The sequence below is a fragment of the Ascaphus truei genome, chromosome 4 (genome assembly GCF_040206685.1).
Source record: "Ascaphus truei isolate aAscTru1 chromosome 4, aAscTru1.hap1, whole genome shotgun sequence".
Lineage (NCBI taxonomy): Eukaryota > Metazoa > Chordata > Amphibia > Anura > Ascaphidae > Ascaphus > Ascaphus truei.
In genome coordinates, this window is record NC_134486.1 from 110,126,691 (window position 1) to 110,152,724 (window position 26,034).

The window sequence follows — 26,034 nt, forward strand, 5'->3', positions numbered from 1 at the left end:
TAATTTGTGTGGTCGAGTTAGATGATTATCGGACCAAGCAGTTCCTGCGGGGGGCTTCGCTCACCAATCCCCTAGTGACTAGGATCTGCTGTACGCTCTCTACAGAGAATCCTCCTAACTTCGAGGACTTTATGGATCGAATATGAGAACATGAGGTCCTTTTGCTGTTTCAGACCCCCAGGATGTCACGTGAATCTTCCAAAGGAGAGAGTAACGCGACTCCATCAAAGAAGTCCACCACGAAGGAGAAGTCTGAGGACCCTACTCCCCAGAGTCATTCACGACAGACCTCCTGGACACCGAGGAAATCGGATACTAACTATGGGTTTGATATGAACCGAAGTACCTGTTTTTATAAGTGCCACAGAGAAAGTCACTTTGCCAAGGATTGTCCTAAGCCAAAGACCAGCTCTTCTGACACCAGGGCCTTCACAGTCCAAACGACGGAACAGCGCTCCACATCCTCGGAGAGTGCCCCTGCGCTCAGCCCCGAAGAGGCACCCCAAATGGATGCCTACAATCGAGTAGGTCCTGCAGCTATTATAAGAGTTCTAGTGAAGGAATATACTCCTCTGCACTGCTGGACATCGGGTCACAGGTGACCATTATCTACCGGCCATTTTACGTCCTGCATCTGAAGCATCTGCCCATGGAGTCAGTGGAGAAGATAAAGTTGTGGGGGCTTAGCAGTGAAGACTACCCATTGATGGTGTTGTTAAAGTAAGGATGGACATACGACAGCTGAACACCAACAAAACCCACCCCATGGAAGTGGAAGCTCTAATATGTCCCGAACCCCGGGAACATCCAAGCGCCCCCATCATATTGGGGACCAACGTTGATGTAGTGTGGGCCCTGATTCAGGCCTATATGGAAGAGGTTGGTGAATTAACCCTATCTTTGCTGAAGATTCACCCCATAATCAAGGAGGAATGCCATAAGATCTCTGCCCAAGAGGGATATGGCCAACTCTTCAATCTCGAGAAGGGGTTGACCTAGATTCCACCAGGGGGAGTGAGGCACATGGCCGCTGAACCTAGCTACCTGGGCCGTGATGAGGCCGACTGGTACTTCTCCCTAGAGACCACGCCCAAAGAGGATGCCGGGAGAGGGTTCAAGGTGGTACCAGAGATAAAAGAGTGGAAGTCCTCATTTACTGGGAAAATCAAGGTGACCATCCAGAACATCTCGCCTCACCCTATACAATTTGAATGGGTCCGTACGTCTATCTGTAGACTACCGCACCCTGAACCGTTGCACCAGATCAGTACACCCTGCCGTGGATAGAAGAAATCCTCAGCGGCTTATCAGGACGTCAGTGGTTCAGTGTGCTGGACCTGAGATTTGGGTACTACAAGGTACCCATTAGCTCCGAAGACCAGGAGAAGACAGCGTTTGTCTGTCCCCTCGGGTTCTATCAGTTCACCCGAATGCCCCAAGGCATTTGCGGTGCCCCGTCGACATTCCAGATGTTGATGGAGAAGACCATCGGGGATATGAATCCCCGGGAATGCCTAGTCTACCTGGATGACATCATCGTGTTCGGTAAGACTCTAGGAGAGCACGAGGAACGCCTCCTGAAGGTACTAGATAGACTGGATAAAGAAGGCCTGAAGTTGTCCCTGGACAAATGTCGGTTCTGCCGCACATCAGTCACCTATGCAGATGGAGTGGCTACCGACCCCACTAAGGTTGAAGCCGTAGTGAACTGGCCCAGACCAGACAATGTGATGGAGCTGCGATCCTTTTTGGGGTTCTGAGGATACTTTTGCCGCTTCGTAGAAGACACCAGATGTGAGACCTGGTGGCTAGAGCTATACATCAGGCCTTTCAACAAAACAACTCCTCCTTGGTGAAGCGCGGTCCTACCGACACAGTCGCTGTCATCGTAAGGGAATGGGACAAGTTCCACATGCAGTGTGGTCATCTCTACAGAATTGTCCCCTATCACAACCACCCCGACAGGAGACCGCTAGCACTGCCCAGAAGCCTGCAGTACACGACTACGGTCCCTGCACGATGATCACAGACACCTGTGTGTGGTCAAGACCTTCGGCCTAGTCAGAGACCAGTTCTGCTGGCCCAAAATGCGGGAGTCAGTAGAGCGCCATTGTAGAAAATGCCTGCGGTGTATACAGCGGAAAACTTCCCACCCGCGCAGCCCCAATGGGCCACTTAAGGAGCTCTCTCTTTTTTCTCTGCCTATGAGACCCTGATGGAAGACTCCTGCTTGCTGCACATGAGGAAATCGTTTTAAAGAGAACACAACATTCTTTATCGTTTAACATCCATATTTATTACACCTATTTTTCTCTTTATATATTCTATATTTCACTTTTATAAATCACACTGTGCTCCCCTTATTTTCACATTTACTCATACAGTATCACTTGAATTTAGAGGTTGTTCTTTTTTTGGGTTTGAGCTGCATCACAAATCATTTAAGTCACTATATATTTTTTTAACCAGCACCGGGTTATCTTGCACTTTATCAGCGATGGTCAGAGGCAGGCACCAGATAGGTAGCAATAGTAAGAGGCAGGCACCAGATAGGTAGCAATAGTAAGAGGCAGGCACCAGATAGGTAGCAATAGTAAGAGGCAGGCACCAGATAGGTAGCAATAGTAAGAGGCAGGCACCAGATAGGTAGCAATAGTAAGAGGCAGGCAGCAGACAGGTAGCAATGGTCAGTGGACAGGCAATAGTTAGAGGCAGGCAGCATGCAGCGATGGTCAAGAACAAGCCGGGTCATGGACGGAAAAGGAGCAGTGTAGTTAGGGTCTGAATAGGGTCCAGTGAACGGAGAACGTGAGACCGCAACACAAACGAGGCAGCAAGCTATTTCACAGGGAAAAACCACAATAATCAGGCAAAGAGAACAGGTAGGCGAGGTTTATAAAGGGCTGGCTGCTGATAAGGGACAGGTAACGGGTTTTAGTCAATCAGCAGCCTCAGCTGGACCTGCAGGAATGGCGAGACAGAATCGTTAGTCCTGGTGGCAGACAGGCAGAACTCCAGCCCAAGAGCGCGCAATTGCGCATTGCAGCGGCTCCGAAGACAGTAAGTCAGGAGTGGCCAACTCCAGTTTTTAAGGACCCCCAACAGGTCAGGTTTTAAGGATATCCCTGTTTCAGCACAGGTGGCTCAGTCAGTCAATGACTGAGCAACTGATTGAGCCACCTGTGCTGAAGCAGGGATATCCTTAGAACCTCACCTGCTAGTGGCACTTGAGAACTAGACTTGGCCACTCCTGCAGTAAGTGCTGCTATATCTGTTCTGTAACATATAAAGGAGCTGTGAAAAAATATATATGTCCGCCATGTTATGCTCCTATAAAAATGATTGCCAAACATAGTCAATAACAGTTGATCTACGGCTGAACACTTAATAATAAAAGTAAAAAAAAAATGGTCAAGTTGAACTTTGCTTATTGATTATCTCCACGCTGCTCTCCTCCCACCAAATATTTCATTTCCTTAAAGTGGTAAACGGGCTCGGAACACTTTCTGGAGGAACTGCATTTTGACACGCTAGAATATGAATCTGAACTTGAGCTGCACAGCTGAAGGACAACAACTGATGCTGCTAGAAGTGTCAGATGTCCTGTTGTCTCTCCTGTGGATTCTTTCAATTAAAGATTTGAATTACATTACAGTCATCAAAGACAAATGCCACAGAGCACCGTCCTGGTGCAGTTTGAGATGGCACATTGCATTGAGTGTCACCGTGCCTGCAGAGACTGTTTTCAGGTCACTCGGGCTGAGCTTCTAGCAATTTTTCATTTTCTGATACTCCATTTCTTTTTGTGATTAACTTAATTGTGGCTCTCCGTGCAGATGTTGCCAGCTGCATCTCAATCCTGATTATGACAGCTTATCCCCAAAGTCCATATACATCCTCTCATTCAATCCAACACAAGCCAAATTAATCATTCCCTAAAGGGATTGCTTTTGGAGAGATTTATTTTCCAACGTTGCATTTTATGATCTAGCCATGGAAATCTAGTTTGAATTATTATAATTTCATTTTTTGCAAAGCACTGGCAGTGAGCATAATGGTTTACAATTTAAGTGTATAAAAAGACGGACCGGGGATTTGCCTGGTTGCAAAAATGTCAATGTCAGAATAACTGTTGCAAAGTTTTCACATCTCCAGGCAAATTGAGCCATGTTAGTATAAATCCACCACTCTTTAATTACAAAGCCGTTAAACCTCTACATCCCTCTCTAGAGCTATCTGAGCTGTAACTTTGCCTATCGTAAAATTGACTAGTTGCGAACATTAAGATGTGAGGCAAACAATGCAAAGGTAATTTTTATTTTTTTAAACACACATAACGGTAGGATATGGGGATTCAAGAGCATTATTATTAAAATTCTGAAGCTGCAAACACAACATATGAAATAATATCGGCTACAACGATTTTTTTTCCCGCTGACCTTCCAGCTCACCACAACTCGAATAAATATTAGAAAACAGCCATGGATTTGGACAGTAATTGTCACAATAACATGATCAGTGATCAGTGAAATGACCGTGAGTTAATAACTGTTAGGTACCTGAGCTCCATTACCCTTTGTTTTACTTTATCACGTGGCTGCTGTAGATTGTGAACACACCAGAAAGGATTGGAATATAACAGTTATCTGAGAGTGTAGGCTCTATGCGGGGATTCCTTTCCCATCTTGTTCTTGACGCCCTCATTATATAATGTGCATAATACGCTGTATTCAATTCCCTTCTTTGTGAGCTGCTGCATCCATTGGCCCAGATCCACAAAGCTCCGTTAAGGACGAATAATGTTATGCTATTAAAATCAGTAACAGACGTTATGTTCCTTGAGGTTAAAGCCAATCCACAAAGCTAATTATGTGCAAAAACAAAGGATGTTAGTGATCTCATTAGAATAAGCTTAAAGAGGCAAGCGGCACTTTAAAAAAAAATAACTTTTTTGTTTTTTAATATATGCAGCCTTTCATTACCTTTATTGAAAAGGAATTACCGAAGCCGCTGTGATCTATCAGCAAAGATCCTGCATCCCAGAGTTTGCTAAATGGCCGCCTTTCAGTTTCAATCAATGCTGCAGTCAGTGTAACTCAGCAGCTACAATGTATTCTTATATTACTACGGTAACATTATCTATTGTTACAGTTTGCAGTTCAAACTGCTGGGAATATTGGCAACAAATTATCACAAACAGGAAAGTGTTACAAAGATCTTGCACTGCTGAGGAGGTGGCTAAAACCTGCTATAGAAATCAAAGGATGAACAGTATATTAAAACTCATTAAAAATTGCATTACGAGTTGAATGAAAACATTTTTTTAAAAGGTAGTAAGTATTATCTAACACTACAGAACTGATTTATTAAAAAAAACACACACATTTAGGATATTGCTTGGATTGCTCCTTTAAAGCCATGTTAAGTTACCTCTGCTTGTCTTACTTAAGGTGGCATTAGCTCCCTCAAAACCCTGAAATATGAGGAACTGGAGAGGAAGGGGAGCGAGTCCCAAGTGCTATATATATGTCGCCTCACAACCCAACCCTGAAACAACACGTGGAGACACGCCTGCGATCAAAAAGCAGCACACCTGCTTATAATTATATATGCCAGTTTATATTTAATTTTAAGAACGAAGATGATAAATATAGAACACTGCATCTTTCTCTCCATTTCTTTTTGTAGAGACAGAAAAACTAGTACTGCGCAGATTTTATTACCCAAGAGTAAAAATAACGAAGTCTTCGAACTGATTAGATTCTGCTCTATTCATAGATGATTCCACAGTTTTTGCTACTGCAGAGTTTCCTGGTTGGCAGCTGTATAACAGCCTTCTCATATTTTGCTTGATTGCTGATTCAGTTATGACTATAACTCACTCGTGTGCGCCTTTTCCACTAAAGTGTGCCCTTTACAATGCTCTCTTGGCTGAAAGTGATGTATCCAACAAAGGCTTTATAATTATCTTGGGATGGTGAATGATCCTATAAAGAATACTCATAAATAATTTGTGCACTATTTGCACTGGACTGCAATAATACACTAGTAGCTGATATGACCTGGAAGTCTTGAAAAATTGTTTTGTTTTTTTGCCATGTTTGGATGACTGAAAATATAAATAGTTAGCATTTTAAATGCCTAATAAATCAAATAAATTGATTCTATATGCTTGATGGGCAACAAATCTATTGTTTAAAGGTCTTCTAAAGGACCAGCAGTGAATATTTCAGTCATATCGCTACTGGCTGATCAATAACACAGGCCCCAAAGTAATCGTGTGAATATTTCATGAAATCAATAGTTTCATCATTTCCCAAACAGGTTGGATGGTAGTCAGGTAAATATTTTCATGTGTGGTCTTATCCTGTTGAAAATGTAAATGTATTTGTTAATTACATAGGCTATTACTTACAAGCCAAGTCGCAAAAGAAGCTCAGGGAAAATAAAATGTAATGATAACCTTTAATAAAAAATAAAGACCATTTAAAATGTAATATATGGGTATGGGAGTGTAGATGTTAAAATCCCAAAACACGCAAAATCAGGATAGTAAAGAGTAAATGTATAAGCCATTTCATACGGTAGCTGTAGCTGTTTTAAGAAAGACAAGTAACGTTCCTGTATTTAACATGGGAAAGTTGTATTCTTACTGATTCACTGCTGACCCTCAGCTCATTTCTGCAGTAAGTTAGAGGCAATCCAAGCAGCTTTTGTGTTTTAATATATGCAGCCTTTGATTACCTTTATTGAAAACAGATTACCTACTGTAAGCTGCCAATTGATTAGTTCTCCTGTGATCGATCAGTAAAGGTCGTGCTTCCCAGGGTTCACTGAATGGTTGCCTTTCAGTTTCAAATCAATCCTTCAATCAGCTTTAGGGCAAGGCAGTTGCCTTGGGCCTATTTGAGGGGGCCCCGCGCTCCCTCCTCTCCCTCTTCCTGTCAGCACCAGGATCCAAATTCTGCCTAAGGGGAGAGCTGGGGAGTCTCTGAACCAGCGCAGGACCGCACCGCTGCTCTCCCCAAGGTAGGGACGGGGGTGGGTGGGAGAGTGTGTATAGCTCAGGGACGTGTGTGTTTAGCTGGGGAGGTGCCTGTGTGTGCGTGCAGGTGGGTCTCACCTTATGCGAAGCACGCTTCCTTCTGCAGCGTCACGTTGTCATGGCAACAAGTGGCAAAGCATCACCACGTTCCTCCGTGACGTTATGACACTGCAGGAGGAGGAGCCCTGCTGCCGGCACGCCGCCTTGGGTGCCGCCATAGGTAAAGCCGGCCCTTTATATTACTAAGGTGACATTATCTATTGCTACAGTTTGCAGCTCAAACTGCTGGGAATACTGGCAACATATTATCACAAACAGGAACATGTTACAAAGATCTTGCACTGCTGGGGAGGTGTGCTAAAACCTACTATAAAAATCAAAGGCTGCTCAATATATTAAAACTCATTAAAATAGCATTAAGAGTTTAATTTTAAAATTTTAAAAAAAGTAGTAAGTATTACAGTATCTAATACTACAGAATTATTTTTTTTTTAAACACACCTGTAGGATATTGCATGGATTGCTCCTTTAAAATGTAATCAGAATGTGGAAGCTAACAAGCCTGTATGTCCATAGAAACCCATCCTCGATTTCTGCATGTGCAGTTGTATATTTTATTTGATTTTGGGTAGAAGTGTTACTCCTTTTTTGCCTAATGGGTGGGCTGGGTTTACTGCTCTATTTAACATATTCATGCAAACATATTTTCATCCTACATAGTAAATATTTTATGAGATATGGAAAATGATTCAGGGTCTACCAGGTTTCTTTCATCACACATCACTTTCAATGCTAATTTCATCATTTCAAGTTGTTCTGGAGCTCTTAGAGCAGTCAGAATGTAAAAGTAGCCATGACATACTATTTTATTTAATAATATATATATATATATATATATATATATATATATATATATATATATATATATATATATAGCAAATGGAAATATTACTGTGTGCTCATTTGCATGTCTTAGACAGGTTTGCAGCCCTGCCTTTCACCATTATCACCCAGTAATACAGTGCTTCCAGTGCAGCAAGGGATTCTGGGTAATGACATGCAAATGAGCACACAGTGCTACCTTTTGCTTCAAAACCATATGACATGGTCCCCTATAAGCTGATGTTTGCTGCTTGCTTTTGTCACTTTTTTTACCCACTATAACTTAACTAAGTGTATATATTTTATGCCAGTAGTAATAATAACGTTTCCTGTGTAGCACTGAGAATGTACAGAATATTGTAGGCCAATCGAGTCTCTACCTCAAAGCTCCAAATCTAATTGTGTCTGAGGTACAGGCAGCTTAATTGACGCCCCATGTCACAAGGAGAAACTGACACTTGGATTCCAACTGGGTTCACCTACTTCAAAGGCAGTGACTTTGCCACTCAGCAACTCCTTTAGGCCATAGTTAAATAGTCTTCCGTAAATTCAATTGAATTGCAAAGCTGGAAGACGCCATTCAGTCATTTACTCTATTTTGCAGGGGAAGATGATGATGACGATGAATGCGGAGAAGAGAAGCTGCCATCCTGCTTTGATTACGTGATGCACTTCCTGACTGTGTTCTGGAAAGTGTTTTTCGCCTTCGTTCCACCGACCGACTACTGGAATGGCTGGGCCTGCTTTATTGTGTCCATTACAATGATTGGCCTTCTGACAGCCTTCATTGGGGATTTAGCTTCCCATTTCGGCTGCACCATTGGATTGAAGGATTCTGTTACCGCAGTTGTGTTTGTCGCTCTAGGAACCTCAGTACCAGGTAAGCTCATATTGTTACTTTTATTGCCTTGCAAGTTCACAAATCAAATGTAGATCAGACTGTTCTGCCAAAGATATCCAGCTTTCTTTTTCTTTTTTTTTTACAAATCTTTTTATTAGATTCAATTTCAGCATACAGATGGACTTTTCGTACATTTTCTGTTACATAGATATTTTATCATCGTACTGTATATTCTATAAACAATGCTCACAATGTATTTTTTTTTTCAACATAACTTAAATCTAATGTCATCTTGCATTCTCTCTCACAGTTTTTCCAATCACAATAGCTTATGGTCATTCCATTTTGGCTTTTCCAGTTTTGGTCGCCTTTTTAGCTATATTTTCCAGTTCAATGCCTAACTACTTTAACGTCAACTTCTAACATAACTTGTCGTGTTGGTACTTTCTCATCTTCCCCTCTCTGGTGTTTGTTGTCCTGTCCCGTCCGTTGTCCTCTTGTCTCTGTCCTCTATGAACCAATCCCACCTCTGGTGAAAGTCTTCCTTTGTTCTATTCCTGTCTATGCTTGTCTCCAGTTTGTCTATCGTCATTAGTTTGTACAGTGTGTCTTGCAGTTGATCTATTGAGGGCTGTTGTGTTTGTAGCCAGTTTGTCATGATGGTCTTTCTTGCCGCTAATAGTATAACCTCAGTGGGTCTGGTCACCAGTCTGCTAATTTGTTTGCCTTTTGTCCAATTGTCTATTTTCGCGAACAACATAGGTATTGGGTCTTTCTTCCAGGAGATTTTTATTTTTATTTTCATGTATTCTAAGACTTGATCCCAGAATCTGGCTATGTGTATGCAAGTCCATAGGCAATGTTTAAGGTCTGCTTTGGGTGCCTTGCATTTAGGGTAAAACGTGGTGTCCTCTGTCCTAGTCTTTATCTGTCTTATGAATGCTATGTAGGCCCTATGTATGATTTTGTATTGCATTTCTCTCCATGTCTCTGACATTATAATCTTTTGTACCCTGTAGGTCCCCTGAATTAGTTGTTCCATACTGTGTTGGCGTGTGTGAGCTCCATGTCTTGATCTCTTATAATGCTACAGTATGTAATTCTGACAGTTTGCTTTTTTCTTGTGCCTTCAATTTAAAGTAGTCGTCTATTGTGTTGTTTTTTAATACAGTTATTTTGTAGTTTCTTATTTTTTTGCAAAAGCTCATTAGCTGTGTGTATGAAAATGTGTGTGTGAGATTTTGGGGAATGTCCCATTTTTGTGCAAATTCTTGGAAAATCAAGTATTCCTGTTTGTCTGTATGTATCACCTGTTCTAGACAGCTGATGCCTTTTTTTTCAAGATTTGGAATGTTGATTGGGTGGACCCTGGTATAAATTTGGGGTTGTCCTGTATAGGTATATATCTTGAGATTGTGTAGGAGAGATTAAACTTTTTCCTGACCGTTTCCCATGTTATTATGGTATCTTTGATTAGGACGTTGTTTCTTTGTGTTACTGGAATGTCTCCCCATTTTGTGTGTAATAGCTCTCTCAGGGGATTCTCTGGTGAGAACTCTTTTTCTAGTTCTAGGGAGGAGTAGTGGTTGGTATCCTTTATCCAGTCTCCTACATGTCTCATTATGCTTGCTAAATTGTAATTTCTAATATTCGGCAGATTGATGCCTCCCATTTCCTTTGGTAGCTGTAGTTTTTTTTAATACTATCCTGCTTCTCTTACTTCCCCATAGGAACTTTGACATTGCTCTATTTACTTCAGTTATGTCCCCATGTTTGATGATATTTTTCTTTTTAAAGCTGCATTCCACACTGATCACTGTTTCTTTTTCCATTTGATATTTTTTTCCTTTTAAGGGATCATTTTTTCCCCTCTTCATAGCCAGTTTTATTTAAAAATCCAATGCTCCGTTCAGGAGACGTAAACATTAGAAATTGTAGGTGTTCGGGAGGTTAAAATGGAGACCTCTGGTGGAGCGCTCCAACGTCTGCGGTAACCTTTTTCTAGGGAAAGCTGCTTCAATTGAATTGGGCCGTAAGGCTTAGCACCGCTTAGTAAATATAGTCCAGTGTCTTTTAAATGGCATTTAATCCAATGGCAACATAAATTTTTTTTTTATAAATATATAAATATTTTTATATTGACCATGGGGTTCCAGAGGTTGTGGTAAAGTGGTTTGACTTACCTGATCAGATAGAGCAGGGGTGAGCAAACTTTTTATGCCGAGCCCCCCTTTTCATCCATGAAATTTCTCGGGCCCCCCCTGCCTGATGTAATCAAAATCACATGACGTCAGCGCACGTGAGCTGGTTCAGCCATTGAGGGCGAACCAGCTTTGTAACGCCCCCGCCACGCGTCTACAAAAAAAGTATTTATAGCAGAAATTACATAACTTAAAAAGAAATATTATAATATTTGTCTAATAGCGTTCCCATTTCTGCTGTATTATTAATCTCTCTCTTCCCGCCACATTAGAACACCTCAGGACCTCTCTAACCTCTTCCAGTCTCTCCCTGTATTTCTCACTCCCCCTCCAGTCCCTCTCTATTCCTCCCCTCAGTGTCTCCCCCTCCCCCCCCCACTCCCCCCCATGTCCCAGTCTCACTCCCCCCATGTCCCAGTCTCACTCCCCCCATGTCCCAGTCTCACCCCCCCCCCATGTCCCAGTCTCACTCCCCCCCATGTCCCAGTCTCACTCCCCCCCATGTCCCAGTCTCACTCCCCCCCATGTCCCAGTCTCACTCCCCCCCATGTCCCAGTCTCACTCCCCCCCATGTCCCAGTCTCACTCCCCCCCATGTCCCAGTCTCACTCCCCCCCATGTCCCAGTCTCACTCCCCCCCATGTCCCAGTCTCACTCCCCCCCATGTCCCAGTCTCACTCCCCCCCATGTCCCAGTCTCACTCCCCCCCATGTCCCAGTCTCACTCCCCCATATCCCAGTCTCACCCCCCCATGTGCCAGTCTCACTCCCCCATGTGCCAGTCTCACTCCCCCCCCATGTGCCAGTCTCACTCCCCCCCCATGTCCCAGTCTCACTCTCCCCCCATGTCCCAGTCTCACTCCCCCCCATGTCCCAGTCTCACTCCCCCCCATGTCCCAGTCTCACTCCCCCCCATGTCCCAGTCTCACTCCCCCCCATGTCCCAGTCTCACTCCCCCCCATGTCCCAGTCTCACTCCCCCCCATGTCCCGGTCTCACTCCCCCCCATGTGCCAGTCTCACTCCCCCCCATGTGCCAGTCTCACTCCCCCCCATGTCCCAGTCTCACTCCCCCCCCATGTCCCAGTCTCACTCCCCCCCCCATGTCCCAGTCTCACTCCCCCCCATGTCCCAGTCTCACTCCCCCCATGTCCCAGTCTCACTCCCCCCCATGTCCCAGTCTCACTCCCCCCCATGTCCCAGTCTCACTCCCCCCCATGTCCCAGTCTCACTCCCCCATATCCCAGTCTCACCCCCCCATGTGCCAGTCTCACTCCCCCATGTGCCAGTCTCACTCCCCCCCCATGTCCCAGTCTCACTCTCCCCCCATGTCCCAGTCTCACTCCCCCCCATGTCCCAGTCTCACTCCCCCCCATGTCCCAGTCTCACTCCCCCCCATGTCCCAGTCTCACTCCCCCCCATGTCCCAGTCTCACTCCCCCCCATGTCCCAGTCTCACTCCCCCCCATGTCCCAGTCTCACTCCCCCCCATGTCCCAGTCTCACTCCCCCCCATGTCCCAGTCTCACTCCCCCCCATGTCCCGGTCTCACTCCCCCCCATGTGCCAGTCTCACTCCCCCCCATGTCCCAGTCTCACTCCCCCCCATGTCCCGGTCTCACTCCCCCCCATGTGCCAGTCTCACTCCCCCCCATGTGCCAGTCTCACTCCCCCCCATGTCCCAGTCTCACTCCCCCCCCATGTCCCAGTCTCACTCCCCCCCCCATGTCCCAGTCTCACTCCCCCCCATGTCCCAGTCTCACTCCCCCCCATGTCCCAGTCTCACTCCCCCCATGTCCCAGTCTCACTCCCCCCCATGTCCCGGTCTCACTCCCCCCCATGTCCCAGTCTCACTCCCCCCCATGTCCCAGTCTCACTCCCCCCCATGTCCCAGTCTCACTCCCCCCCATGTCCCAGTCTCACTCCCCCCCATGTGCCAGTCTCACTCCCCCCCATGTCCCAGTCTCACTCCCCCCCATGTCCCAGTCTCACTCCCCCCCCATGTGCCAGTCTCACTCCCCCCCCATGTGCCAGTCTCACTCCCCCCCCATGTGCCAGTCTCACTCCCCCCCCCATGTGCCAGTCTCACTCCCCCCCATGTCCCAGTCTCACTCCCCCCCATGTCCCAGTCTCACTCCCCCCCATGTCCCAGTCTCACTCCCCCATGTCCCAGTCTCACTCCCCCATGTGCCAGTCTCACTCCCCCATGTGCCAGTCTCACTCCCCCATGTGCCAGTCTCACTCCCCCATGTGCCAGTCTCACTCCCCCATGTGCCAGTCTCACTCACCCCCCCCCCATGTCCCAGTCTCACTCCCCCCCATGTCCCAGTCTCACTCCCCCCCATGTCCCAGTCTCACTCCCCCCCATGTCCCAGTCTCACTCCCCCCCATGTCCCAGTCTCACCCCCCCCCCATGTCCCAGTCTCACTCCCCCCCCAGTCCCAGTCTCACTCCCCCATGTGCCAGTCTCACTCCCCCCCATGTCCCAGTCTCACTCCCCCCCATGTCCCAGTCTCACTCCCCCCCATGTCCCAGTCTCACTCCCCCCCATGTCCCAGTCTCACTCCCCCCCATGTCCCAGTCTCACTCCCCCCCATGTGCCAGTCTCACTCCCCCCCATGTCCCGGTCTCACTCCCCCCCATGTGCCAGTCTCACTCCCCCCCCATGTGCCAGTCTCACTCCCCCCCATGTCCCAGTCTCACTCCCCCCCATGTCCCAGTCTCACTCCCCCCCCATGTCCCAGTCTCACTCCCCCCCATGTCCCAGTCTCACTCCCCCCCATGTCCCAGTCTCACTCCCCCCCATGTCCCAGTCTCACTCCCCCCCATGTCCCAGTCTCACTCCCCCCCATGTCCCAGTCTCACTCCCCCCCATGTCCCAGTCTCACTCCCCCCCATGTCCCAGTCTCACTCCCCCCCATGTGCCAGTCTCACTCCCCCCCATGTCCCAGTCTCACTCCCCCATATCCCAGTCTCACCCCCCCATGTGCCAGTCTCACGCCCCCCCATGTGCCAGTCTCACTCCCCCCCCATGTGCCAGTCTCACTCCCCCCCCCATGTGCCAGTCTCACTCCCTCCCATGTCCCAGTCTCACTCCCCCCCATGTCCCAGTCTCACTCCCCCATGTCCCAGTCTCACTCCCCCATGTCCCAGTCTCACTCCCCCATGTGCCAGTCTCACTCCCCCATGTGCCAGTCTCACTCCCCCATGTGCCAGTCTCACTCCCCCATGTGCCAGTCTCACTCACCCCCCCCCCCCCCCCATGTCCCAGTCTCACTCACCCCCTCTCCCCATGTCACACGCTGATGCAGGAAGCAACGAGATGCTGCTGTGTACTGTAGCACAGCGCAGCACAGCGCCACCTAATGGCCAAAAGAAAAATTGCAGCTGCAGACGGCTTTTTTCCCTCTGCTCCTGGCAAAATCGCCACTGCTTCCTGCGCCCCCCCTAAACAATCTTGCGCCCCCCCCCCAGGGGGGCGCGCCCCCCAGTTTGCGCACCGCTGAGATAGAGGTAAAACAAATAACGTGTGGGCTGCTACTTTAAGTAGGAAAAGGGTTACTTAGCATGTGATATTTGTGGGGGTGGTGGCTTTGCAATAGTGACTGTGATGATGTTGCTCATGGTAGAAGAGGCTGCTGATGTATGTTGCTTTTTAAGAATTTCTCGGCACCTACACCATGAATATATCAAAAGAATTTGTTTCACCTGAATTTGCAAACTGTGTTGTAGACTTGTCTATTCCTCTGTTCTGTCACGATTGAATGCCCACACAATGCAGTCAGGGACAAGGAATGATAGGAAATATGCACAAGCCCCTGTTTGTGCTTCTTATCCTTGACATTAGTGTATCAAAGCGCAGGGTATTGTTTCTGTTAACTGTGGCAAAGCCGTGCAGGGAACGTACTGTAAGTGATAGAAAACTCACAAAAGAAGCAGCCAGTATTGTTTAATTAACACATGCCAAATTACAATTTGTTTTTAGATATTGTTTATTGGGAAAAATTGACATACATCGGTATCATCGAAACGGCATTTTTGACATATCACATTTTAAGAAATCACAATATCCTCGCTTAACAATCAGCATTGTTAGTTGACATCTTTATTTATGTATTTTCAAAAATAGAGATAGGGTTGTGTTAAAGAAACCATTTGATTATTATTTATTATATATAATAAATACAATACACACAATAATCAAATGATAACTTTATTTGCACGTGTAAACTTATATTAATTATAGTGATATTAAATGTTAAGTTTTAAACAACCCTAGGTGTGCACCACTATTGTGCTTCTTGCTAGAGATTGTTTTTTAACACAACCCTATCTCTATTTTTGAAAATGCATTTCAATTTAGCACATAGGTAGCACCCAGTGCCTATCTAGACACTTATAGGCTACAATCATATTCACTAACACTTATTTCAAAACATTTACCAGTGAGCGGTATATTCCTTCTTTGGTTTTGTGACATCTTTATTTACCCTGGTTGCATTTCTGTATGTATCGCTCGTATAACATCTTATCTGTTTTCTGTATGTGAGTTTTTCTTCTTGTTTTTTTCAATATTTTTGAATGCTCTTCTTTTTTTTTTTTTTTTTTTTTTTAAATAAAAGTTATAGGAAAAATAGCGAGATGTCCAAGGGCATAAACCATCCATCTGTTTTTGTTATCAGCTCTGTGGTCTTGTGTGCAGCAAATGTAATTTTCTCTATCTGATAAATTATTCACAGACCCCGCTATAAAGTTATAAAGATCTTAATAGAGTTTCTCTCAAAGCAATCTGTCAATTGCTAACCTGTGGCTAGTGCTTTCTTAGGTTCAAACTTGAAGTGGTAATCACAAGCCCAGGTAAATAAATAATAATAAAAAAAAATATATATATATATATATATATATAAATATATATATATATATATATATATATATATACTGTATATATATAATATATATATATTTATTTTTTTGTCATACATGAAGAAGAACCCTTTGAGGTTTGAAAGCTTGTAACTTGTTGTAATAAAAATGGCGGGGGATGTTAGTATATTTTAATCAATCAGGTACTTCAGGGGTTAATGTTGGTTAGAAATTGGGTTAGAAATACAATAATTGTTTTATGACACGTCAAGACCCTTCCTGTGTCTGTTCTAATCTACAAAGAGGGCATACTTGGGCTATCAGTTGATGGTCCACTAAAAATAAAATGTATAGTTTGGAAGGCTATAGTCGGTCTCAAAGAAAACCTTAATAACTTTTAAATATCCCATGTGTATCACTGAGAGAGATGACAAGCAGGTCACCACTTAGGCTGAGGGCTATATTAAATATAGGATATCATAGAACGTGTAGACATTTGTAATACAGCTTATGGGGGCCTATGCAGAGAGCAGCGAATTTTCGAAATTCGCCATTTTTTGGAGATAATCGCGCAGAAAACAGCAGAAAATGGAGATTTCCGAAAAACGCGCCAATTTTTCTTTTCTATTTGTAAAACTCGCCTCGCGGCTGGCGAGAACCGCAATCTCGCCAGTTTAAAAAATATCCGTATGCAGAGAGGCGCGAACGGCATCTAGCGGCTGTTCGCGCCAATAAAATGGCGCGATTGTCTCCGTTTTGCCTCGCCAAAAAAAACTGCCGCTCGCGGCCATTGCAAAGGGAAAAAAAAAGGCGCAAATTTGTTTTAACACATTTCTGAAGCGCGCATCTCGCCAATTTAAACTCGCCACACGTATCCATGTTAAACATAGCAGAATTCGCACTTTTCTGCATATGGAGATTAAAACTCTCCAAAAAAGCTACTTTTTAATAAATTCGCCAATTTTAAAATTCGCTGCTCTCTGCATAGGCCCCATGATCTCTCCTGGTAAAACCTTATATATGTTACAAATATATTTTCTTCCCAAATATATTTTCTTCCCAAGCTGTATGCGGTTTTCCTATTTATTTATAAAAATGTTTTACCAGGAGAGATCATAAGCTGTATTACAAATGTCTACACGTTATATGATATCCTATATTTAATATAGCCCTCAGACTAAGTGGTGACCTGCTTGTCATCTCTCTCAGTCATACACATGGGATATTTAAAAGTTATTAAGGTTTTCTTTGAGGCCGACTATAGCCTTCCAAACTATACATTTCATTTTTAGTGGACCATCAGTGATAGCCCAAGTAAGTCCTCTTTGTAGATTAGAACAGACACAGGAAGGGTTTTGACGTGTCATAAAACAATTATTGTATTTCTTACCCAATTTCTAACCAACATTAACCCCTGAAGTACCTGATTGATTAAAATATACTAACATCCCCCGCCATTTTTATTACAACAAGTTACAAGCTTTCAAACCTCAAAGGGTTCTTCTTTATGTATGACAGCAGTACATAAACAGAATATATTATATACAGTATTGTAGATAGATAGTATCTAGTTATAATAGATATGGATGGACAGGATGTGTGATATGATAGGGTGAATGGCTGGCAGTCTAGGGTGAAAATAACAGAGGAGGTTTAAGAGGCTATCTTTTGTTATTGTATAGTGACATACACAAACAAGAGACACAGGTTGTAAGGATGAAGAGTTGGCTTCGTTGCTGGCCAATTGAAATTTCTTGAAACTCTTGACACTCCTCCATTAGTCATACACATAACATGGTATTTTTGCTTGTCCTTTATTGGTCAGATGCCATGTTTTCATGTCCCTTTCATGTTTTCTCTACTCCTTAGATTACTCTCTATTACTGTCCTGTCCTGGTGACTATCCTAGAAATAATCTGAGTACTTGGGTCAAAACAATACTAAAGCACAGAGTAATCAGCATATGATCCTTCCTGTACGCTGAATTAATATATTCAGTGAGCTCAAGGATGGATGATTCATGACTTTTAGAAGGGCATGTACTATCAGTTTATGTAAATAAACCAAACAGTTGCTTTTTTTTGTTTCTAAGCTTGCCCTTGTTTTGTCTAATTGTCATATGTAGATGGGGAATTATGGCAGAATGAGTAGTTTCCTTTGCTCCTAATTAAGGGTAGAGATGAGGGCAAATGTATCGTCTATTAAACTAACTAACTGTGCTGCATGTATCTCCTGTTCATTCCAATTACTGCTCTGCGGGTGGATATCAAACCCTGCACAAAACACTCTTTTTAGTATGATTTATATGTAAGAAAGGCTCAGTTTAGTGACACAGGCAAAGGATGATGGAGATACCATTAGTGAAATAGTGTTTGACAGAAGCAAGGAAAATTTCAATCATCAGCCAACATAGCAGATGACAGTCTTAGACAACTACGTGACGGTGTTTAGCAAGCCAGTGTTTTTCTTCATCTTCAGCGTACAAAAAATAATAATAATAACCTTTGCAGCATATTGCAATTTTATTCACTTACATTTGTTTTTTAACTTCCCCAAGCAAAGGCAAAGGCATGGGAAGGTTACATGGATGAATGCTTCCATCTCTCCTTGTATTATGACCTACTTTATCATTAAGACAGGTGAAAAACATCCCTACAACACTGTCCTTGTGTCCTCCTGTGTCTCCCTCCCTTTGTCAGCTCTTTCAATCGCTGTTGTTTTCTTCTCAGTCTTTTCAGTTTTCTTATACTGTATCTTCCAGTTGGAAAAATGCACTCTAAATAGTATAAAACCGCTCTTTTTGAGGACAATGTGATTCTTATGGTGACTATTCCTTTGACCTCGCTCCCCAACTTGTACTCCACTCTCTCGCTTTCGGGACATTTCCGGATTCAAAATTAATAGCGACAAATCCGAGGCATTAAATATTAATTTGCCTAAAGATCAGGTTAAACTGATTTGCCCTAAAGTTTGATATTAAGTGGCAGCCGGTGGCGATCAAATACTTAGGAATATTTATAACAAAGGATTTTGGCTCCCCGTACTGGGAAGACTACCCAAAGGTTTTGAAAACTCTAGGGGCTCACATTGGGTCATGGTCCGGCCATAGTATCTCGTGGATAGGCCGAATTCACAGCATAAAAATTAATATATTGCCCCGCCTACTGTACCTTTTCCAGACCCTGCCTGTCCCATTGGCCCCGGGGGACTTTAAGAAGCTCCAAACTACCATAAATAAATTTATCTGGAGAAAAAAAGCCTAGGATAAGTAACCAAATTTTAAGTATACCAAACAAGGCAAGAGGCTTGGGACTCCCGTGTCTCCTTTCATAATACAAAATGTCCCAGTCCAGCCAGCTAGTGATGTGGCATTCTAATCCAACCCACAGACGCTGGGTAGCTTTGGAAACCCGACCTGGTCGCCCCGGTTGAGCTGAGTGACCTGTTGTGGTCCCCTGTGAGGAAAATGCCTGATATCATTTAGACCAGTCAAATTATAGCTCCCTCTCTCAAATTTTGGGACTCGTCGCACTTTGAGATCTAAGTGTTGTAAGAAGATATCTAATGACCCCACTCTATGAAAATCCAGATTTTGGCCCGGGACTGGGTCGTAGCAGGTTTGAGAGCTGGAAAGCAGCAGGTGTTACGAGATTGAGGGATGTGGGTCCAGAGGGGTTCCCCAAGCCCTTCGAATATTTTAACATTGAAAAATTTATCCCAAATAAACAGTTCCTTCAATATCTTCAACTAAAGGCCTTTAACAATAAAACCCAGCCCCCTGATTCTCTAATAACATTTGAGATCTTCTGCCTGGGGGACAGAGACATGTCAGGCCTTATATCAAACCTTTACGGTTGCTTCGTGAGCCACCCCCGATGACGCATCAAAAAATGAAATATATGTCCCAATGGGAACAGGACCTGGGGAAGGAATTGGATTTGGAGGACTAGGATAACATTTTACTGGCAGTGGCTACATCATGTGTGTCACTATCAGCGCAAATGCCTACAAGGTTCTGATGAGGTTGTACTTGACCCCTGCGAGGCTAGCCATGTTCATCCCAGGATATCCATCAATATGTCCAAAGGGATGTGGAGAACAGGCCACATTCCTGCATATGTGTCCGCTTACTGGGCTAAGATCAAAGATTCTTGGGTCTGGATCTCCCTCTGGACCCCTGGTTGTTTCTACTTAACAAGCCATGCCACCTTCTCACGAGACACGAGAACAAATTATTGTGCCATATGTCCTCACCTACAAGACGCGAACTGACGGCAGTTTGGAGACAGCCAGTTATCCCATCAGTCTCCAAAATTACAAATAAAGTCTGGCAAGTCTGCTGCATGGAGAAGTTGGTTAGTCTTAACAATTACACCTGCACAGAGTTCCAGAAGGTCTGGTTGCCTTGGATTCTGGGTTCGGGCCACCCAGGAGTAGACTCCATTCAATTCTGCTGTAAAATGGAGGTCGGGGCAGCCATTCCCTTCTAATTCTTCTTCCAAAAAAAACTCGGGTCAAGCTGGCCCTCTAGCTCTAGGCTTAGGGTAGAGATTTGCTAACGAAACCCACGGTTGTTAATTTTTCTTCCCCCAGATTGTACTCTGCTCTTCCTCTGTTATGTGAATATTTGTGATGAGATGTTTAGCTCTGTAAGAATGTACCTGGATATGTACCCCCTCCCCCTGTTTTATTTTCTGTACCCCATCCCTCTTATGATTTATCCCATCCCTCCCCTCCCTTGAAAAACGTCAATACAAATTTGAGTCTCAAAATAGTATTTGATGCAATGCACATTCCTCTGTGTGGCCTCTTGGAATATTGTGTATGCAGAGAGAAGCTAGAGGTGTAAATTATGCTTTGACTTGGATACACTCTGTGTATTGTTTGCAAGAAACACAGTGAGATTTGCATTTCAAGCCTTTGTTGTGAATGTATAGAATTTAAACATTTTACATTACTCGCATCCCCGAGCACAATGTAATTTAGATGCAAATCAAAAACGTGATTTTAGCCTGATATATCAAAGCTTCATTTTCATGTTTCATTACTGTTTTAACAACAGTATTAAAAAGGATGCTGAGTTGGCTTTTCTCGTCCTTCTGTTTACATGGAAAATGTACATGGCCCCTCTTGATTTGGGTGATGTGGCTGTCAAGGAACAAAGATTAAAATGAGTGTGATCTTGAGGTAAAATGCATTTTAATGAAGTCATTCATATTCAAAAAAGGCATGTACCGATTCAGGTCTGAGGAAGTTGATACTGACAATGAGCCTTACATGAGGTGACTGAGATTCAAACAAAATAAATACTTGAGTTGACAGTCCTAATCACAGCTTATCTAGTTTTTTAATGTAATAGAAATTCCACTTGTGGTACATTTGCATGTGTCAGACAGGTCTGCAACCCTGTCTTTCCCAACCTTGTCTTTCCCCATTATTGCTTAGCAAACAGTGGTTCCACTGCAGCTAGGGATTCTGGGTAATGACATGCAACTCAGCACTTACTGTGTGTCACTGTGAATATACCCAAAGTGATATTTTTATTTGCTGCATATTGTACGGTAGAGGGTTTTCGTCACCTTTTTTTTTTTACCCACCATGATGTTTTTGGTGTTTTTGTTTTTCATCTTTGGGTTTTTTTGATTTAATAAATTACTATCATTATTTTGCATAATTTGTCTGAGTGCTCCTTAGAGGTCTCTTTTTCTGTGTTTTCATATTTACTTTATTCCTCTAGCACCGCCTAACAGTTAATTTATTTTTCTGTAATTTCTTTTCAGTTATTTCTCTGGTAAAGATAGGTTTAGATAAAGCGTTTATTTGTTGGTCGTTGATGCGGTATTCATTTTTTGTGTATGTTAAATATAATATCTGCTGCTTTTGCTGGGTGTTGCAAATAGCTTGTGTTTTGGCCGCTCCTGTCATGGCCCCGCCCCCTGCCACATTTTGAACACTCCCCGCCTCCCCTCCCTCCGGTGCCCGTTTCACTGGAAAGGTTGCGGCCAGCTCCTGCTGAGTTCATCTTCTTCCCGGGGAGGAGAGGCAGAGGCAGCAGCAGCAGCATATTTGGTGGTTGGGGGGGGGGGGGGAAGATAGAGAAGCAACACGACAGAGGGGTTTCCATGTGTGCCTGTCTGTAATGGCCTCGCCCCCCACATCATGACACCCCGCCCACCCGACCCGTTTTGGTCACGCCCCCTCCCCCCCCCCCCGCTCCTAAAAAAGTTTCCTACAGACCGCATATCGCGGTCTGTGTCTGTCAGCGCCCCGCCTGTCTGCAGTGCGGGCGCGCTGACTGAGGGAGCGGGGCCTTAGCCTTACAGCTGCCCAGCAGGCACCTCCCGAACAGCCTGGAGATGTGGAGGCTGTGATCCACCTCTCCTCTCTCAGCCCGGCACATAGGAGAGAAACCTCTCCAACTCCAGACAGCGCGGGATGTACCTGCTGAACAGCAGGCATGTTTGAGGTGGTAGGAAAGAGTGGAGAAGTGAGTGCTTTGTGTGGGGAGGAGAGTGTGATGGCTTTGTGTTGGCAGGGTGAGGGAAGCGTATGCTTTTTGTGGGGTGGGGGGAACGTATGTGGTGTAAGTAGGAGAATGCAGTGTTTATGATTGAGTGTGCAGTGTGAGAAGGCAAGATACATGTGTAGTATGTGTTGAGTAAAAAGATGCGTATGAAGTGGGAGGGCGAATGTGGAGTATGTAAGAAGTGGGTGAGTGTGTTGTGGGTGTGCTTGTGAAAATGAGGGCAAGTGTGTTTGCGTGTAAACAAGGAGTGAGGTCTGAAGAGCAGCGGTGCCCCGAGATTTTAAAAATCTTCAGGGATGCCCCTGCTCAAGAAAGGTTGAGAACAGCTGGTCTATACTAGAGACTGCTTTGTGTAACAGTGTGCATGTAAGGCATTTTGGGCCTCATGCAGAGAGCATAGAATTATCAAATTGGCGAATTTCATAAAAAGTAGCTTTTTTGGAGAGTTTTATTCTCCATATGCAGAAAAGTGCGAATTCTGCTATGTTTAACATGGATGCGTGTGGCGAGTTAAAATGAGAAAGATGCGCGCTTCAGAAACGTGTAAAAAAAAATTCGCGCCTTTTTTTCCCCCTTTACTATAGGCGGCGAGCGCCATCTTGCCATCTTTTCCTGGCGCGGCAAAAATGCGAAAATCGCGCCATTTTCTTGGAGCGAACAGCCGCTACATGCCGTTCGCACCTCTCTGCATTCGGAGAGTTTTAAAAATGGCGAGATGGAGGTTCTCGCCAGCCGCGAGGCGAGTTTTAGACATAGGAAAAAAAAATTGGCGCGTTTTTCGTAACTCGCCATTTTCTGCCATTTTCTGCGCGAAATTGTACAAAAAATGGCGAGTTTTGAAATAACGATGCTCTCTGCATGAGGCCCTTTATTTACTAAACTATGGTGTTTGTTGTTGTATTCTACGCATGTCACATGAATATACATTAATGGGTAAACTGACTTTGCTTTAAAACCATTTGAAACACCTACAGTATAACTGTTGCAGCCATATATTAAAACATATGGCTATACTGTGTATGTTTACACCACTTCAGACCCAGAAGATTACACTGGATATATGCACACAAAGGGGAAAGAAATGATGCCATAGACATACTGTAGAACTTGGTTCCTGGCATTTATTTTATGTGTATCACACATACTCATTCCTCTATGATCTTACTTTCAAATTCCTCAGTAGAAGGGAAAATAGCGGAAAATAGCTCAAAATGTAAAAAAATATCTCACAGCAAAATTTTGAAAGCAAGAAAGTTGTTTTCTAAGCGTGATATAGAAACAGTGCTGCCCTTGTTGAAATTGATACATACCGTTTGCAGTATAAATAATGCACAGAGCCGTTTACAGTTTTACAATGGATAAAACAAAAACCTACTTGAAATATATACTTTTCCAGTGGTTATGTTTTCCATGATCTTGGTATTAAATAATGTGTCCTGATATATTGACTATGGCTATTTATCAGAGTGAGGATTTTTTTGCTTTACATATAAGACATATGATACAAGACATTTAGATGTGAAAACATATACTAGAAATTGACCAAATAAACAATTACAAGCTTCAAATGAAACAACTGAGAAACATTCTTTGTATATAAGCAAAATGTAAGTGTAAATGTAAATGCCAGTTCCTCAAATTTTTCGCTAAACAAATTGGTTGCTTCCATGGAAGGAAAATAAATACTCCAGTTCAATATGATTAAAAGGAGCATATGCTCGCTAGATGGGAAGCAGACGGTCCTCCTGGTCCCCAAAATTCTTATCTCTGTAAGGAGTGCCGGTGGCAGCTCCGCAAGCTTAAATGTTCCAGTCATGCGGGCTAATAGGAAGTCGCAAGGGATGACATCATGGCTTCCGAATGGCTTGCGTGACGTGGGACATTTAAGCCGCCATTTCTATAGCCCAACCGGAGCTGCTACCAGCACCTTCTAAGGAGACAGGGGGTCTTCGGAGCAGAAATTAATGCGGTTCAGCTCCAGAGACCCCTTGCTTCAAACATAAAACTCTGGAAAAAAATGTTTTTTTTTAAAAAGTAAGCAGGATTGCTGCTTTAAATAAAAAAAAATATATATATATACTAGCTGATATACCCGGCGTTGCCCGGGCGTGGAAGGGCAGGGGGCATGGAGTGGAAGGGGGGGGGGTAAAGGGCAGGGAGGGGGGGGCAAAGGCAGGGAGGGGGGGCAAAGGGCAGGGGGGGCAAAGGGCAGGGGGGGCAAAGGGCAGGGGGAGCAAAGGGCAAGGGGGGGGCAAAGGGCAGGGAGGGGGGGGCAAAGGGCAGGGAGGGGGGACTCAATCCCCCCCACACACACACACAATCCACCCCCCCCACACACACACAATCCCCCCCCCCACACACACACACAATCCCCCCCCACACACACACACACACAATCCCCCCCCCCACTCACACACACACAATCCCCCCCACACACAATCCCCACACTCAATCCCCCCCCACACACACACACTTCCCACACACACACACACTCAATCCCCCCCATCCCCCACACACACACTCAATCCCCCCACACACACACTCAATCACTCTCCCCCCACCACCAACACCACCAACACACACACACACTTAATCAGTCCACAATTGCACCTGGGGGGGGGCGACATGCTCCGATCCCCCAACCCCCCATGCTGCTGAAAACGGGAAGCAGACAGGAAGAGAAGGAGGGGCTGTCTGTGTGCAGAGAGAAGCCCCGCCCCCTCTGCAAGACACAGACATAGAAGCAGCAGCACGGATCTTCTGGCCCCGCCCCCTCTGCAAGATACAGACATAGAAGCAGCAGCACGGATCTTCTGGCCCCGCCCCCTCTGCAAGACACAGACATAGAAGCAGCAGCACGGATCTTCTGGCCCCGCCCCCTCTGCAAGACACAGACATAGAAGCAGCAGCACGGAGCTTCTGGCCCCGCCCCCTCTGCAAGACACAGACATAGAAGCAGCAGCACGGAGCGCCCCCAGGTTCCCCTGCAAGCTGCTCGCGCCCCCCCTACATAATCGTGCGCCCCAAGCTAATGTATGTAACACCCCCCCTACCGTGTGTGTGTGTGTGTGTGTGTGTGTGTGTGTGTGTGTGTGTGTGTGTGTGTGTGTGTGTGTGTGTGTGTGTGTGTGTGTGTGTGTGTGTGTGTGTGGCCCGTCACTCCGCCTCAGGCCAATGAGAGGTGTGCGGGGGCGGGCGGCCCAAGGGACCAATAAGATTTCCCCTAGGGACACCGGACATCCAGACAGGCATACAGTGCTTTCACTAATATAGTATAAGATATATATACACACACACACACACACACATATAAAGAAACAAATTTAAGCTTGCACTCAATGTACTAAAAAACATCAACAGGTGCCAGTCTCTAATAATAATAATAATAGAGCAACATTACCATTCTCACGTCCGGAAAAGGAAGACTGCACTCAGATCAGTATAGGCAAAAAAGTCTGTATTAGGCATCAATACAAAATGAACAGGACGCCCAATCCGATTGATGCCTAATACAGACTTTTTTGCCTATACTGATCTGAGTGCAGTCTTCCTTTTCCAGACGTGAACTGGGGAGACTCAAATGCTTTGGAATCATTAGCATTCATTTCTTCTTATCTGTTTAAAGTTGCGCTAAGTTAAAACAATTTAAATGACAAAATGATAGAATACTGAGAGAGAAAATA

At 44.7% G+C, this 26,034-nt stretch overlaps 1 protein-coding gene across 16 annotated transcripts in view; it reads left to right on the forward strand.

Annotated features, from left to right (window-relative positions):
* The window catches only part of LOC142493013 (sodium/calcium exchanger 1), a 498,730-nt gene that overhangs the window by 462,435 nt on the left and 10,261 nt on the right, over positions 1-26,034 (forward strand). For all 16 annotated transcript variants that reach the window (XM_075596382.1, XM_075596383.1, XM_075596384.1 and 13 more), the window contains one exon: positions 8,532-8,807. In XM_075596382.1, coding sequence (XP_075452497.1) covers positions 8,532-8,807 — 276 coding nt within the window. The remainder of the gene's footprint in view (positions 1-8,531; positions 8,808-26,034) is intronic.